The sequence below is a fragment of the Zootoca vivipara genome, chromosome 14 (assembly GCF_965207765.1).
Source record: "Zootoca vivipara chromosome 14, rZooViv2.hap1.1, whole genome shotgun sequence".
NCBI classification, from domain to species: Eukaryota; Metazoa; Chordata; class Lepidosauria; order Squamata; family Lacertidae; genus Zootoca; species Zootoca vivipara.
In genome coordinates this window covers 24,080,575-24,095,850 of record NC_142597.1, presented here as the reverse complement: position 1 = coordinate 24,095,850, position 15,276 = coordinate 24,080,575, and the positions used below count along the sequence as shown (strand labels likewise).

Genomic DNA, 15,276 nt, shown 5'->3' with positions numbered 1-15,276 from the left:
TGTATATGAACTTAAGAGGGAAAAACAAAGTGTCACCCCATTAGGGGGGGGGAGAGCAGAAACAAGACCCTTATTAGGCCAACAAAAATGGAACACAACAGGAAACAGGAAGCAAACTTTCAGCTTCTTCTTTACTCTCCAACAGGCTGTGTGGTAGGGGGGGTGGGAGGAACAACTTGGGGTTGTTGTTGTTTGGTAAACCCTTTGGAGGGCAGTTGTTGTTGTTTAACAATCAATAGGTATGTAAATCATACAAAATACAGTACAGTAATGAAATCTAACAGCCACAGTGTGTGCAGTGGTCTGAGATTTTGCTTAATAAATTCCCCTCTGGACTCTGCACCTGCCAGGTGGGATTCAGAGCAGACCCCTTCCTCCAGCCTTGTACCCATTGAAGATTTTATTCACACACACACACCGCCCTTTCTTCACTCACCCTTTCTTCCCTGGCTGGGCAGGGGTAGGCAGATACCATTTTGTAGTTCGCCTCATGTACCAAAATGTATTGGGCCAGCCCTTGCCTTTCCCCGTGGCGCTTATGCAGCTTTCAGGTTATGCCTGGGGGTGGGGTGCAATGTGCCCTTGAGCATGTGCAGAATTCTATAAAGGCAATTCCCTCGCACAGCAGGTCGGCAAAGGGAGAAAGGTTAAGACTATCGGTTTCAGAATGCCCTTCAGAAACTCTCTCATATTACAACCAGTGTGGCATAGTTGATAAAAAGTGTCACGACTAGGAACTGGGAGCTCACGGCATGTGACCTTGGAAAGAAGCCAGTTACTGCCTCTAGGCTTAACCTACCTCACAGGGTTGCTGCGGAGATTAAATGAGGGGAAAAACCACGTGCACCACCTTGGAGAAAAAGGTGGAATATGAATGCAATAAATGAAAATAGGTTTTTTAAAAAAGCCACAACAATCCTGAGTGTGGTGAGTCGATTTACTTTCTCTCGAGATAGTTCGGCATTGTCCACCCCTTGGCCCCCGAGCATGCACCGGCCGTCCCCAACTAACCCCGGCCTTGGCCGTCAGCCAGCGCCCTGCGGCAAACGGGTCTCGCTAATCCGCCATTTTGTGCCAGACTCTCTCCTTCACTTCCAAAAATGCGGTTGCCCTCGTCCCGCCCACTGCCTTCCCGCTCCGTGAGGTAACCAGCGATCCGATTGCCCAGCTTCTCAACCCTTCCTCCCGCGCTACCATCTCATTGGTCACTCCCCACGCCCGTCCGAATATTCAGTTTGCACTCAGCTCGGCTCCCCTTCTCTCTCCCTGTCTCATTTCTCCGCCCAATCCCTCCAATCGGGTATTGTGTAAATATTGGGGGGGGGGAACCCGATTCTGCGAGGGATTGGCTCCACATCAGAACACAAAAGACAGAAAAAGAACAGGCCCAGCTCTCCGGTTATGCAAATAAAGGCGGCCGAGGGAGAAATTTCATTGGGCCAGATCCACGTCGTGCAGCTCAATTTCTCTCCCTCCCACCCACATACAATGTCTTGCCGCGCTGGGAGAGATGAAAGTTCTAGAACCAGAAGAAGGAAGGAGGAGAAAGCCGGCCGGCTCCCGTTGACTCACTGGTTTTCCCCGCCCCCTTCGCTTTCCTTTGTTGCGTCACATAGGCCTCACGCAATGCCTCTACGGCCATTGGGTGAAGTGGGCGGGGAAGGCGGGCGACCGACGCGGCAGGATTGGCCCGTCGGCCGGAAAGAGGCGTGGCCCTTCTGGAAGGTTCTCCCGCAGTATATAATGACTTGTGGCTGGGCCGAGAAAGCCGCTTTTTATCCAGAGCTACTCGAAGCAGCTACTCGTTTCCTGGTTTTTGAAGGAAAACGAAGCAGGTAATTTCTTTGAAGGGGGGCAGTAATGCAGAGTGGGTGTCTTTATATGCGCTAGTTAATGGGTAAATTGCAGATGATTCATTGATTTATTTTCCTTCTGTGATTGGGGTGGAGGAGAGTAGAGAATTTGCTAAAGTGAAAAAAAACCCGTGTTGCTCCTTAATTTCGCAGGCTTCCGATTCCTTTTGTTCCATTTCCTTTCAGCTCTACAAAACGTCTTTCAAGCCTCTTTCTCCTCTGCGCCCCCCTTCTCTAACGTAGAGGTCTCTGCCTGAGTCGGGGGGGAGGGGGGGTCACAATGGCGCCTGGAACGGGTGTTCCTTTAGGGAAACCGATAAAAGGAAAAAAAATTAAGGAGAGGCTCCGCGAAACGCATCGTATTAAAGAAAGAAAAGGAGGAAGCGCGCGCGCGGGGGGGGGAAGATAATAGTATGGCTTGGCTTTGGAAAAACTAGGCTAAATCTGCTAAGGCGATTAAAGTACACGTGGGCGGGCCGCCCTCCTTTAATAAAGCAGCTGCATTGCATTGGCCTTTTCTTTGAACGGGGGAGTGAAAAGGAAGGTAGGGTGAAGGCAGACTGAATTCTGCTACGCATTTGTTCAGCCTATGCCCCGTTAAACCAAGCTATAGGATTGCACGGGCAAGCCCGTTGATTCAATGCGGGAAAATTAGGTGGGGGCAACCCCAGTTAAATACGGGGTTAAATATCCCCCTTCCCCCCCCCCACGTTTATGTATCGTGTGCCGCTAATCCAGTTTTACTTGGATGAGGGGAGATTAACGAAATCAGAGGGCGTCTTAATCATTAGGACACCGAGCCGAGGCGCTAAGCCTTAGAAAATGGGAGCGGGCGTTATTTTCCCGATGACCTTCAAATATCGAGGCAAGGAAGTGAGCCGCAGATGGCAAGGCGGGGCAGGATTGCTGTCTCTCTGGGCCGTAGATAATTGGATTCTTGCTTTAAAAGCGGAAGTTGTAAAGTAACTGCTGGCGAAAGGTCTAGTTCCTTTTTAGGGTGAGAAGGAGGAATCTTATGTCTTCTCCCTTCGTTGCTGGTGCAGGAAGCTTACCTAATCGCCCTTTCCTTCCTCCTCCCCGCCACGTGCTCAGCAGCGCCCTCGGCCGGTTCCGGCCGGCATCTTTGCACGTGGTATGGTATTGCTCCTCCCATACGGCGAGGCCTCATGCTCCAAATGCAGGCCGCGGAGGGAGGGGGAAAGAGGTTCCCAGAATCCATCGCGCAGCCCCACCTCCTTCCCTCCGCGCGGGCATGTCGGGAAGAGTAATTCAATCCTTCCGGTTCCCCTCGAGGCTGGAAAGACGGCGCTTCCGCCTCGGCCACGTGGTGGCTTCTCCAAAGTCGCTCCACCGCCTTCAATCCCCATTCTTTTGGTTCAGATTTGCAAGTCTGGGAGCCTGGTGGGATATGAAAATGGAATGCGTAAAAGCAAACATAATTTTACATCCGAGCAGTGGGACTCTAAGCAAGAAACGTTTTGGGAAAGAGGCCTAGTCCTGCACAAATAATGCTTTGATTTCAAGGCAAGGAAAAATTCCAAATTGTTTCAGAGAGCTAATCTACTGGTAGTTTTATGGCCAAATGGGGATTTAAATGGGTAAATGGTCCTCTTGGCCATTTCTGAAACTTCACTAGGCTGGCTCTAGGATAAACGTTTTACTAAATAGTTCTTAATGTCTTAATGATTGTTCTTAATGTGAATCGGCTGACATAGTTTTTGCTTCCAATATGTTGCTTTCTCATGCTTAAACATTACAGGTATGAATTGTTGATATCTAATTAAATGTTACTGTGTTCACAGCTACAATGTCTAAGGGACCATCTGTTGGAATTGATCTTGGCACCACCTATTCCTGTGTGGGTGTCTTCCAACATGGCAAGGTGGAAATCATTGCCAATGACCAGGGTAACAGGACCACTCCCAGCTATGTTGCTTTCACTGACACAGAGAGGCTTATTGGTGACGCTGCAAAGAACCAGGTGGCAATGAACCCCACAAACACAGTCTTTGGTAAGGATCATTAAGACTCTCTGGAAGCATTTGTCTTGCACAATAGTCATTTAGATTAAGGCTTGCTTAAGGTGTTCTGTCATACAACTGCTGTAATAACAAGATTGGGTAATAAAGTATTATAGTAGCAGGGCACAGCTAATTAAAACTTGGAACATTTCAAAAGCCAGCGGAGTTGAAGTTTCTCAACACCACTTGAATTATATTTAAAACCACTTCCTTAAGGGAGTCACTTCCCTGACCATACCACATGCCCCATACGAATAGCTGCATTAGTGGCAAGAATATCATAGTGCTGTGGAGAAGGCTTAATATGTCCACCTGGAGTTTTGGGAAGATTTGGTGTTTTATTGAGTTGTATAACCCTTTGTGTGTGCTCCCTTCAAATTGGAAATAAGCCTTGTGGCAACTTAAAAGGCCAACAAGTTTGTTGCAGCATCAGGTTTTATGGATCTGTTTAACTTAATTCTTACTAGGCAGAGATAAGTACATATACATACATATACTTGTATATGTGGGTGTATAAAATGTTTCTTTAGTAGAATGTAAAATTTTACATCTATACGTACATTTTATTTCGTGTACATGTTGTGTACAAATTCAATTAATCAATAAATTCAGGCATCTTTCCATTAAGTTGCAGCATTTTCTGCTAAGTGCATGTATGCTTTGAAAGTTGGTATAATTAAATCTGAAATACCCTTTTTTGCTGCATTCAATCTAACATAGCTACTTTTTTGGAAACTGTTCAGACTAGAAAAGTGCAATGTGCCATTATTAAAATGATACAGGAAGTCACCAGTGAAGGATTACTAACAAGTAACTAAAATATTTTAATAGATGCCAAGCGTCTGATCGGCCGTAGATTTGATGATGCTGTTGTCCAGTCTGATATGAAGCACTGGCCTTTCACTGTGGTGAATGATGCTGGCAGACCAAAAGTCCAAGTGGAGTACAAAGCAGAAATGAAAAGCTTTTATCCAGAGGAAATTTCTTCCATGGTGCTAACTAAGATGAAGGAAATTGCAGAGGCATACTTGGGAAAGGTGAGGTTTTTAAATGATAGCATTGCAATCGCAGATTGTATGCTGTATTGTTTCCATACTTTAACACGAGTTTCTTTTTACCTTTTGCAGACTGTTACAAATGCTGTTGTCACAGTCCCAGCTTACTTTAACGACTCCCAACGCCAGGCTACAAAAGATGCTGGAACCATTGCTGGTCTCAATGTGCTCCGGATCATCAATGAGCCAACTGCAGCTGCTATTGCTTATGGCTTGGACAAAAAAGTAAGTGGTGGGAGCCATCCCAGTCCATGGTGAGGAATATCTGGGTATTGCTCATTTGTGTTTATTTCCACTTACATTTTCCTTTTATCGTGTATCCTAGGTTGGTGCTGAGAGAAACGTGTTGATCTTCGACCTTGGTGGTGGCACCTTTGATGTCTCTATCCTCACCATTGAGGATGGCATCTTTGAAGTAAAGTCAACTGCAGGTGACACCCACTTGGGCGGGGAAGACTTTGACAACAGAATGGTCAACCATTTCATTGCTGAATTCAAGCGCAAACACAAGAAGGACATCAGTGAAAACAAGCGAGCTGTTCGAAGACTCCGCACCGCCTGTGAGCGTGCAAAGCGTACCCTCTCCTCCAGTACTCAGGCCAGTATTGAAATAGATTCCCTGTATGAGGGTATTGACTTCTACACCTCAATCACCAGAGCTCGCTTTGAGGAGCTGAATGCTGACTTGTTCCGTGGCACTCTTGACCCTGTGGAGAAAGCCTTGCGGGATGCCAAGCTAGATAAATCTCAGGTGCATGATATTGTACTTGTTGGTGGCTCCACTCGCATCCCCAAGATCCAGAAACTCCTTCAGGATTTCTTCAACGGCAAGGAACTGAACAAGAGCATCAACCCTGATGAAGCTGTGGCTTATGGTGCAGGTCAGTACTAAGAGCTAGTAATAGTCTGAAAGCTTATCAGCAATGCACCCTTGCAGTTACACCAAAACTTTGGGGGCAATATACCTGTAGATTAAGCATGTGTTACACGCAAGCCAAGAACCCAGAGTCCTTCCTGTAAACTTGATTTCTTGCACTGATGACTGGTTCCAAATCCATTCGCGGTTTCCACCAGAAGCTGATAATGATGGTCCAAACCTTCCTTGGATGTCTGAGCGAGTAGAATTATTTATGGGTATTAAAAGGGGCATAGTGTGTGCTTTGGTTTATGCATAACCTTCCCCCCTCCTTTTTACAGCTGTTCAAGCTGCAATCTTGTCTGGGGACAAGTCTGAAAACGTGCAAGACCTGCTGTTGCTGGATGTCACTCCTCTGTCGCTGGGTATTGAAACAGCTGGTGGTGTCATGACTGTCTTGATTAAAAGAAACACCACAATTCCCACAAAGCAGACTCAGACCTTCACCACGTACTCTGATAACCAGCCAGGTGTGCTGATTCAGGTATGGTAAAAATGTTTCATAGGTGTTTGGCTAAAAATACTGCCATTTAATCTAGGGCTAGCCAAAATTGTGCCCTCCAGATGTGCTGAAACTCTGGCTAACATGACATTTGACAGTGTTTGTTTTAGTTTACGGGAGTATCAACTTCTGGGGGACATCACATGAATTACTCTGTGTAAGGATAGCAGGCTGGTGTTTGGTTGCAATGATGAAAGAGATTCCAAAACCATTCGTAGTTTCCACCAGAGGTTGAAAGACCTATGTTGGCTCAAAGTACCTTCCTTGGATGTCTGAGCGACCAACTGACTCATAACTGCTTAGTTTCCTATTGAAGAAGTTAATTTTCAAATGCATTCTAAACCTATAAATAGAGCCCTTTACACTTGTGAAAGACACTGGCGATAAACACTTTATATTGTTTTTATAGGTTTATGAGGGCGAGAGAGCAATGACAAAAGACAATAACTTGCTGGGCAAGTTTGAATTAACTGGCATCCCTCCAGCTCCAAGGGGCGTACCTCAAATTGAAGTAACATTTGACATTGATGCCAATGGTATCCTCAACGTGTCGGCTGTAGATAAGAGCACTGGCAAAGAGAACAAGATCACAATAACCAACGACAAAGGTAAGTTACTGGGGTGGAAATAAGTTTATGAAATGGAAGTAGGTAACTCAGTATAGATGAGCCAAAGCTAATTGACCTAATGTTCAGGCCTTCCCACTGGCATCAGTAGGCTCCCTTTGGAATAAGATGGTAATCCAGATGCCAGGATGCCTTTACTTCTTTTAAAAAAAAACCTAGGCAGCAAATAGTGGTTTGACTGCCAAAAAAAAAAAACTTAACACAAGATTTATTTTATTCTTCAAAGGCCGTCTCAGCAAGGAAGACATCGAACGTATGGTCCAGGAAGCTGAGAAATACAAGGCTGAAGATGAAAAGCAGCGTGACAAGGTGTCGTCCAAGAACTCCCTAGAATCCTATGCTTTCAATATGAAAGCTACTGTGGAAGACGAGAAACTTCAAGGCAAAATTAGTGATGAAGACAAGCAGAAGATCATGGACAAGTGTAATGAGATCATCAACTGGCTGGATAAAAACCAGGTTTGTAGCTCCGCCCCAACCCAGATATATAAAGGAAGGGGTTTTTACACTTCAAGCCTCAAATAATAGTGGTGGAAAGCATTTAAACGTTGCTTGTCCACAAAGCTGTTCTGTATGGCAGAAGGCAGCCTACACTTCAAAAGCTAGCAAGTGCGTAGGGTGGCGCTACAAATCTTTAAACGGTGGGTCTGTCCTTGATTTTTAAAAAGGTGTGGAGTAGAGTAGTAGCCCAGTGGTTTGCAATGATGAAAGAGATTCCAAAACCATTCGTAGTTTCCACCAGAGGTTGAAAGACCTGTGTTGGCTCAAAGTACCTTCCTTGGATGTCTGAGCGACCACTTGGTAATCTCTTATCTTGGGCATTGCAACCCCCAATTGCCCAGTAAAGACGCTTTATGCATCATACGAAACTAGGCAAAGTTCACTTAGAATGGCTTGTATATAGCTTAATATGTGATGCAGTAACTGTGTGATGTGGTAACTGGGTTTAGCCAAGCATCCTCCCTTTTTATACGACTGTACAGGGAAACTACTAACACGGATGCTTTTTTCCTGTATATTTTCAGACAGCTGAGAAGGAAGAATTTGAGCACCAACAGAAGGAGCTGGAAAAGGTTTGCAATCCCATCATCACCAAGCTGTACCAGAGTGCAGGTGGGATGCCCGGAGGCATGCCTGGTGGCTTCCCTGGTGGTGGAGCACCCCCCTCTGGAGGAGCATCTTCTGGACCAACCATTGAGGAGGTGGATTAAAGCTCTAGAGAGGACATTTCTGTGGACCACCTTCAGAACTGAAGGACTCAAATTACAAAGGGCATTCTTGATACTTTGAACATGTGCACAGGGAGGGGAAGGCAAACACTGCACTTTACCAGTACTGTATAAAAGTAGAAATGCAACTTGAGTCCCAATAAACTTATTTAATTGGCAACATTAAATATTTACTTGTGGTGCTTCCTTAGTAGGCAAAAGCAGAATCTTAACATCTGCTATCCTTATTGAGTCAAATAGCAGGTGGCAAAGTAAAATCTGGATTGCTGAATATCTGGCCTGTGGTTTAAAATGTTAACAGATAACAAGCCCAGAACCTGGCAAGAGAAACAGCGGTAATAAAATGTTGGGTCTTCAGATTGACACCAGCAGCAATAAGTGAAGGTCCCAGAGACTGGAAGGATTTTTGTAGGGAGTAATTGGTAGCAATTTTTTATGCAGCTGTGTTGTTTCAAAGGGATACAGTCTGGGTTTCCCCCCCTCATGATACAGCCAGAGTGAAATAGGTGAAGTAGAACAGTTTCTGAATTTGATGGGGTGCAGGTATAAAAAAACCATGGGTGCAGAGTGTGCATTATAATGGGAAAGGTTATAAGAAATAACTTCCAAAAGGGGGTGGAGCCATTTTGGTCAATCCTTCTGGTATGCCAGGAAAGACTGCATAGGAGCAAGGCATCAACATTCACGTTTAGCTACTTTGCATGAAACTTCCTGGTGCTGTTTCCAATTTCTACTATGCAGCATCCTTGTTATAAGGTCATTTGTAGACCTAGAAGAATGCCAAATTGTTCCACATGAAGAAGTGTGCATGCACACGAAAGCTCATACCAAAATAAAAACTTAGTTGGTCTTTAAGGTGCTACTGAAGGAATTTTTTTATTTAAATTGTTCCACAGTAAGTGTAGATCTGAGGTTGGACCTTTTAAAATTCAAGGCTATTCACTGCTTTTGCATAGCTCCTATATTAGCTGAATTGTCATCTTGCCACCTTTTGACAAGGGAGGAGGGCAGACTTATTTTGCCTCAAACCCTGCAAGCTCCCACAAACATGTTGTTATAGCCTCACCTCAGGTTTGTAATGTGTGGGTTTTAAAACCTCTGGAGCATCCTACCCAATATTAATCCACTCAGCTGGGAGGCATAATATGATTGCTACACAACAGTACACATATGTAGGTTTTTTATATTTTGCATACCTTTCTAATGCTGAGTTCCAGAGCAGGGGGATTGCACTAAGTTACAATGTATCTTAATTTCCAGAAATCCTTCATAATGTATCTTTAATACTTCGGTGAATAGCGACATAACACATGCTTCGAATGCATATGAAACACATGGGTTAAATACGGTATTAACTAGCCAGAACCTTAAAACCAGCAATCCCACCCCAATGCAAATTTGCTTATCTGTTCTTTCTGTCCCAAGGTTTGATGGGGGAAAGAAACCATATGACCCACAATAAGGGTGTGAGGATCTGAACCTAGATGAAGCAATAGAAGGGCAGCCCCCTAAAAATTAGTCTTCCATATTTATTTCAGAGAAGTGACAAAAAAGCATACAAAATGGAAGTTGCCTGCAAGGGTTTCCTGAGATTGAAAGGCCTGCTCTTGGATACATTCAAAAGGGGGTTAGGCCTTTTTGTCACAAAAGCATCCTCACATTCTACAAGTATTCTAGCAGGGTTTTTTTTAATAATACACTTAATGATGCTAGTTCATTAAATCAGACACCTATGTTTTCAGACTGAAGCCGGATTGGTTGGTGAAGTTCTCTCCACCCCCCCCCACCCCTTTGTAGGGGGAGATAGAACAGTTTTTCCTTTGGAGGGGCAGGGAGGAAGAAGGTCCCTGCACTCTAGGTGCAACCTGAAATGTATAGCAGCTAGTAGAGCATATTAAGATGGTGACTACCTCCAGAGTTAATGCTGTAAATCCCACTGAACTCAGTGGGGCCTACTCCCAAGTGGCTTTAGGATGGCAGTCTTTGTGGCTTTCATCAGGGCAGCCTCTCGCCCCCTTACCAGTCCTGTTTTCCTTAACATCCATGTTGATAAAGGTGCTGCTTTGACCAGTAAAACACAGATCTGCCTTAAACAGTCTTAAATCTGTTTGTTTACCACTGAATTGTCAACACCCGCTAGCAGTGTTGCTCCAGGGTTTCAGACAAAAGCTCAGCTCTTCCTATCCCTAATTGAAACCAAACCGCATGCATTCTGCATGGAAGCATGTCCACTTCCCTAGAGGAAGTGGTGTTAGTTTTGGGGGAGGGATCCAAAATTTGCAGTTGCATCATGTCTAACACCTTTATAGAGCGCCAGTGTTTACTGGTTAGTGTTTCCCAAACTTTGGTCTCCAGTTGCTGTTGGACCACAACTCCAATCATCCCTAGCTAGCAAAACCAGTGGTCAGGGATGATTGGAATTCTACTCCAAAAACAACTGGAGACCCAGGTTTGGGAAACCCTGGGTTAGTGTGTCATACTACGATCTGGGGGACCAGTGTTCTAATCTCCACTCAGCCAGAAGCGGTGACCTTGGACCAGCCACAACAAGGCTGTTTGGATTAAATGAGGGAGAGCTTGGAGAAAACTGTGGGATATAAATGTAATAAATATAAGACTAATAAAGCTTTTGAGTTCCCAAAATTATTTAAGCAAGGAGACTTGCCTTTCACATGCATAGCTGCTGTATTGATGCCCCATTTAATTGCTTGATTGCCCAGTGAGCTCCCAGAGTTGGTGGCATGCCAAGTTTTAGGCCTTTCTTTGAAGCAGTATAGTTAGAAACCAAAATTCTTGTTCTGTCCACCAGATGTCAGCAGTCACTAATCTATAAAAGCTGTGTGGAGTTGGGGATGTGGAGTTCAGCTAGTTGGGATGTGGAGCTCAGCTAGTTTTGTTTTTTGGTCTTCCTGGATGAGTTCAAATGTCAAGAGAGAGCATGGGAGACAGCCACATAGCAGTTGCACTTCAAAGCATTAATTTCTCTCATCACTTGCTTATTTGGGTGAGGTGCTCCAATCAATGCATCCCTAGTTGGCAAGGAGCATCCCAAATCAAGACACCTGCACGGATTCTAAGAGAAGTTAGCAAAGGTTGAATGCAATTGCCTCAGTAATGAAAGGTCTACAACAGGTCAGCAAACTTTTTCAGCAGGGGGCCGGTCCACTGTCCCTCAGACCTTGTGGGGGGCCGGACTATATTTTGGAAAAAAATATGAATTTATTGCTATGCCCCACAAATAACCCAGAGATGCATTTTAAATAAAAGCACACATTATACTCGTGTAAAAACACCAGGCAGGCCCCACAAATAACCCGCTTTATGCTGCGAGCAGGGGGGCGATTGGGCCGTATTCGGGCCCCGGGCCATAGTTTGGTGACCCTGGTCTACAAGGAAATTTTAGCATATTTTGAAGTGGAGCATGAAACTCACTGTGTGATCCTGGGCCAATCGGTGCCTTTCAGCCTAACCTACCTCACAGGCATGTTGTGGGAGGTTAAATGAGGAAAACCACATACGTACACCACTTTGAGTTCCTCGGAGAAAAAGGTGGAATATATCTACAATAAAAAACAGGATTATTTTTTTTCCTCCAAAGAGCTCATAGGATTTGAACCTTGGTCTCTCCCAGGTCCAAGTATGGCACTATAGCCACTACACCACACTCTTTGCTGCTGCATGAAGTGTGGAAAGGCCTGGCGCAGTATATATGCCCTCCACCAGAACCAGCTGGTTATCTCCCTCCCCAGCTTTCTCTGAGAGAGCCTGTCTTTATATCATCAACCAGTTCCTGCCTGATTAAAAGAGGGCAGGAAGCTAATTCCTTGCTTATTGGAGGGTCGAGAAGCTATCTCATCACATCTGACTGGAAAGTCTCATAGACTTTAACTCCTGTCTCGGCCATCTCTGCATTGGTTCCCCTTTCAGGAGGATAATTCCCAGCCAGGCGCCTCAAGGACCGAGCCGCCTGTTTGATCTGAAGCTATTTAGGCCCCTTTAGTTGCGTCATAATCTTCACGGAACTCGAAACAATGCGCAAACTGAGCCTGGCTCCTTCCCTTTTGTGTTTTGCAACCACTTTGGAGCAGCCCCTAGATCTCTCCCCCCCCCTTTCCTCCCATCCCTATATTAGGATTATGGCCATTAAATTTAGATTAACAAGCGCAACAGCATCCAACTGGAGAGGACAAAAGGCTAGAGGAAAATAACATCTTAGATTGGGCCTGACTGCTGACTAATTAATGTGCATGGGCAGTCATCACATATACTAAAAACAACCTCCTCCGTTGCTGATCCTTCTGCAGTCAAAACACCACCATCCATACATGACAGGCTTTGGGGGGCGGGTAATTTGCAGAAGTGCAAAAGGACTTTTGAGGGGAAAACCCTCAGTTGTGGTGAGGGAAACTCCTAATAAGCGGAGAAGGTTGCATTGATGGAATTGCAGAATTGCAAGGGAGTCATCGAGAAGAAACCCCTATAATGCACTGATTTGTTGAGCAGGGGGTGAAAACAAAATACTGTATATTCCTATGTATAAGACTACTTTTTAACCCAGGAAAATCTCAAAAGTCAGGGGTCGTCTTATACGCCGGGTCGTATTTCTTATACGGCGAGTATATCCCAAACTCTATATTTTAACTGGGAAAGTTGGGGGTCGTCTTATACGCCAGAATATACGGTATCTTAGAGAAGGACATGGCTGGATGAAACCTTAAACAGAGCAATCTGAACTGCAGTTTTGTTGCAGGTTGCCTTGTATAGGCAAAAAGACCTAACAATGTAAGGAGAGCACAACTGGATCTGGCCAAAGGCCCATCTAGTCCTGCAACGTGTCCTCACAGTTGCGGGGAGCCCACAAGCAAGATTCGAGGGCAACAGCGCTCTCCCCACTTGTGATTCCCTGCAACACGTATTCAGAGATATACGGCTTCCACAACAGAGACACAACATCACCATCACAGCTTCTAATCTAGCCATTGATAGCCCTGTCTCCCTCATCCATTTGTCTAATTCTCTTTCAAAGTCATCCAAGTTGCAGCAGTGAATTCCATAGGTTAACTCTGCACTATGTAAATAAATACTTTTTAAAACGACTTTTTTTGTCCTGTGTCTTCAAACATTCACCTTCATTAGCTGTCCCTAGGTTTTAGGAGAAAAACCTTTTCTATCCACTTCCTCCACCCCATGTATACTTTTATACACCTCTGTTAGGTCACCTCTTACTCACCTTTTCTCTAACCTAAAAGGCCACAAAAGTTGCAACTTTTCTAGAGAGCTGAGTTGCTCCATCCCATCAGTATCTCAGTTGTGCCAATGCAGAGACCTTGTTTCCCTTCCCTTCCCTCCTCTGCTATGTTGCCAGGTGATCAGTTAACAGAGGGAAAAGCCTGGCTTCTCAGCTGGGTAGGTGATGGTTTTGTGTTGCTTCTCTTCCATCCTGTGTTGCAGCCCTGTGTACTGGCTGCTACCGGGAGAGAGTTGGGAGGATATAAATGACATGGCGAATAATCATAGAATCATAGAATTGTAGAGTTGGAAGAGACCACAAGGGCCATCCAGTCCAACCCCCTGCCGAGCAGGAAACACCATCAAAGCATTCTTGACATATGCCTGTCAACCCTCTGCTTAAAGACCTCCAAAGAAGGAGACTCCACCACACTCCTTGGTAGCAAATTCCACTGCCGAACAGCTCTTACTGTCAGGAAGTTCTTCCTTATGTTTAGGTGGAATCTTCTTTCTTGTAGTTTGAATCCATTGCTCCGTGTCCGCTTCTCTGGAGCAGCAGAAAACAACCTTTCTCCCTCCTCTATATGACATCCTTTTATATATTTGAACATGGCTATCATATCACCCCTTAACCTTCTCTTCTCCAGGCTAAACATACCCAGATCCCTAAGCCGTTCCTCATAAGGCATCGTTTCCAGGCCTTTGACCATTTTGGTTGCCCTCTTCTGGACACGTCCCAGCTTGTCAGTATCCTTGAACTGTAGTGCCCATGCCTTGAGCTCCTTAGAAGAAAGATGAATAAAATAAAAATGGGCTGTCCATGATGCATAGGGACAAATGCAAAAAAGGTCCCTTGGGAACTTTATTGTACAATTTCTAATTGCAGTCCCTCCCCCTCCCCCTCCCCTGCTCATTTATTGGGGAATGAATTAGATGCTTAATACAGTCAATACCTAGCCTCTTGCCCCATCAGATCAGAAGAAAAATCCTTGCTATGAATTCCTCCCCCCCCCTTTTACTGATATGAAATTAGCAGGGTAGGCAGCACAGGTAAATATTTTTCTACTGTGATTCCTAAACGTTGGAACTCCCTGCCCTTGGAGAGCCACCAAGCTATTTCTCTACTGCCTTCGCTGGCAGGGAAAACATCCTAACCAATGGGATATTGCCATTGCTGCATTTCTCCACCAGCATCCCAAAGGACTTCCCCATTTCACTTCAATGGAAGGAAGAGCTGTTATTTGTGCATGCGTCATGAGATGCAACTAGTCTGCTGAAGTGCACTATTCTTGAGCGCACTCGAGTACACTTTGAGTTCTGAAAGGTGGTATGTGTGCGTGTGCGCACAAATTTGAACTCAGACGTCTCCAGTTCTGTTCCATCATTCTGACCACCATGACCCCACACTTCCTCTGGCTTCTGGTCCCGATTGTTAATACACCTCTGTCTTGATAACCGCTACATCACATGGGCTTTGTTCAGATGAAGTGTGTGTGTTTCTACAAAGAAGAAAATGCAGCATACAAATCAGAAAATTAAAAGAATATGTAAGTGCTCCTTAAGGAGGGCCTGTTGAGGGAAAAGTTATGATGAGCCACTTGCTGTGTGTGGAAGTCAGACAACGCAAAAAACAACACACACACACATACACATATTCAGTAAGGCTGACTCTGCTTTGCTGGTTCCCAAAATACAGTTTGGTCTCTGTGAAATGGCACAAGAACCACCAGACCTGCTGGGATCATTTTCCATGTGCAGTGAAATGCTTTCCTTTCCCTTTTTCCTTCATCCAGTATAAATGACTTCCTCTGGGATGTGGACTACCTTGCTGGAAGGGGAGAAGGT

The 15,276-nt window shown here is 45.0% G+C and overlaps 1 protein-coding gene and 3 non-coding genes across 4 annotated transcripts; all 4 read left to right on the top strand.

Moving 5' to 3' along the window:
• Positions 1–1,786: 1,786 nt before the first annotated feature.
• On the top strand, positions 1,787–8,369 carry HSPA8 (heat shock protein family A (Hsp70) member 8). Its single transcript, XM_035138752.2, has 9 exons — positions 1,787–1,835; positions 3,656–3,865; positions 4,706–4,911; positions 5,002–5,154; positions 5,255–5,810; positions 6,127–6,329; positions 6,757–6,955; positions 7,200–7,432; positions 7,999–8,369. Exons 2-9 carry the CDS (start codon positions 3,661–3,663, stop codon positions 8,182–8,184), a joined length of 1,941 nt encoding a protein of 646 aa, XP_034994643.1. The 5' UTR covers positions 1,787–1,835; positions 3,656–3,660; the 3' UTR covers positions 8,185–8,369.
• Positions 5,960–6,047, top strand: LOC118097432 (small nucleolar RNA SNORD14). Its single transcript, XR_004694042.1, has one exon. It is a non-coding gene; the product is annotated as a small nucleolar RNA SNORD14 (small nucleolar RNA).
• On the top strand, positions 6,530–6,627 carry LOC118097430 (small nucleolar RNA SNORD14). The gene has a single exon (XR_004694040.1). It is a non-coding gene; the product is annotated as a small nucleolar RNA SNORD14 (small nucleolar RNA).
• LOC118097431 (small nucleolar RNA SNORD14) lies at positions 7,670–7,767 on the top strand. The gene has a single exon (XR_004694041.1). It is a non-coding gene; the product is annotated as a small nucleolar RNA SNORD14 (small nucleolar RNA).
• Positions 8,370–15,276: the final 6,907 nt, after the last annotated feature.

Excerpts from the sequence above, each read along its gene's own strand:
- HSPA8 (XM_035138752.2), top strand. The coding sequence starts at position 3,661 with ATGTCTAAGGGACCATCTGTTGGAATTGATCTTGGCACCACCTATTCC. Across the intron at positions 5,811-6,126 it reads AGCTGTGGCTTATGGTGCAG|CTGTTCAAGCTGCAATCTTG; the intron begins GTCAGTACTAAG and ends TCCTTTTTACAG. Across the intron at positions 6,330-6,756 it reads AGCCAGGTGTGCTGATTCAG|GTTTATGAGGGCGAGAGAGC; the intron begins GTATGGTAAAAA and ends TTGTTTTTATAG.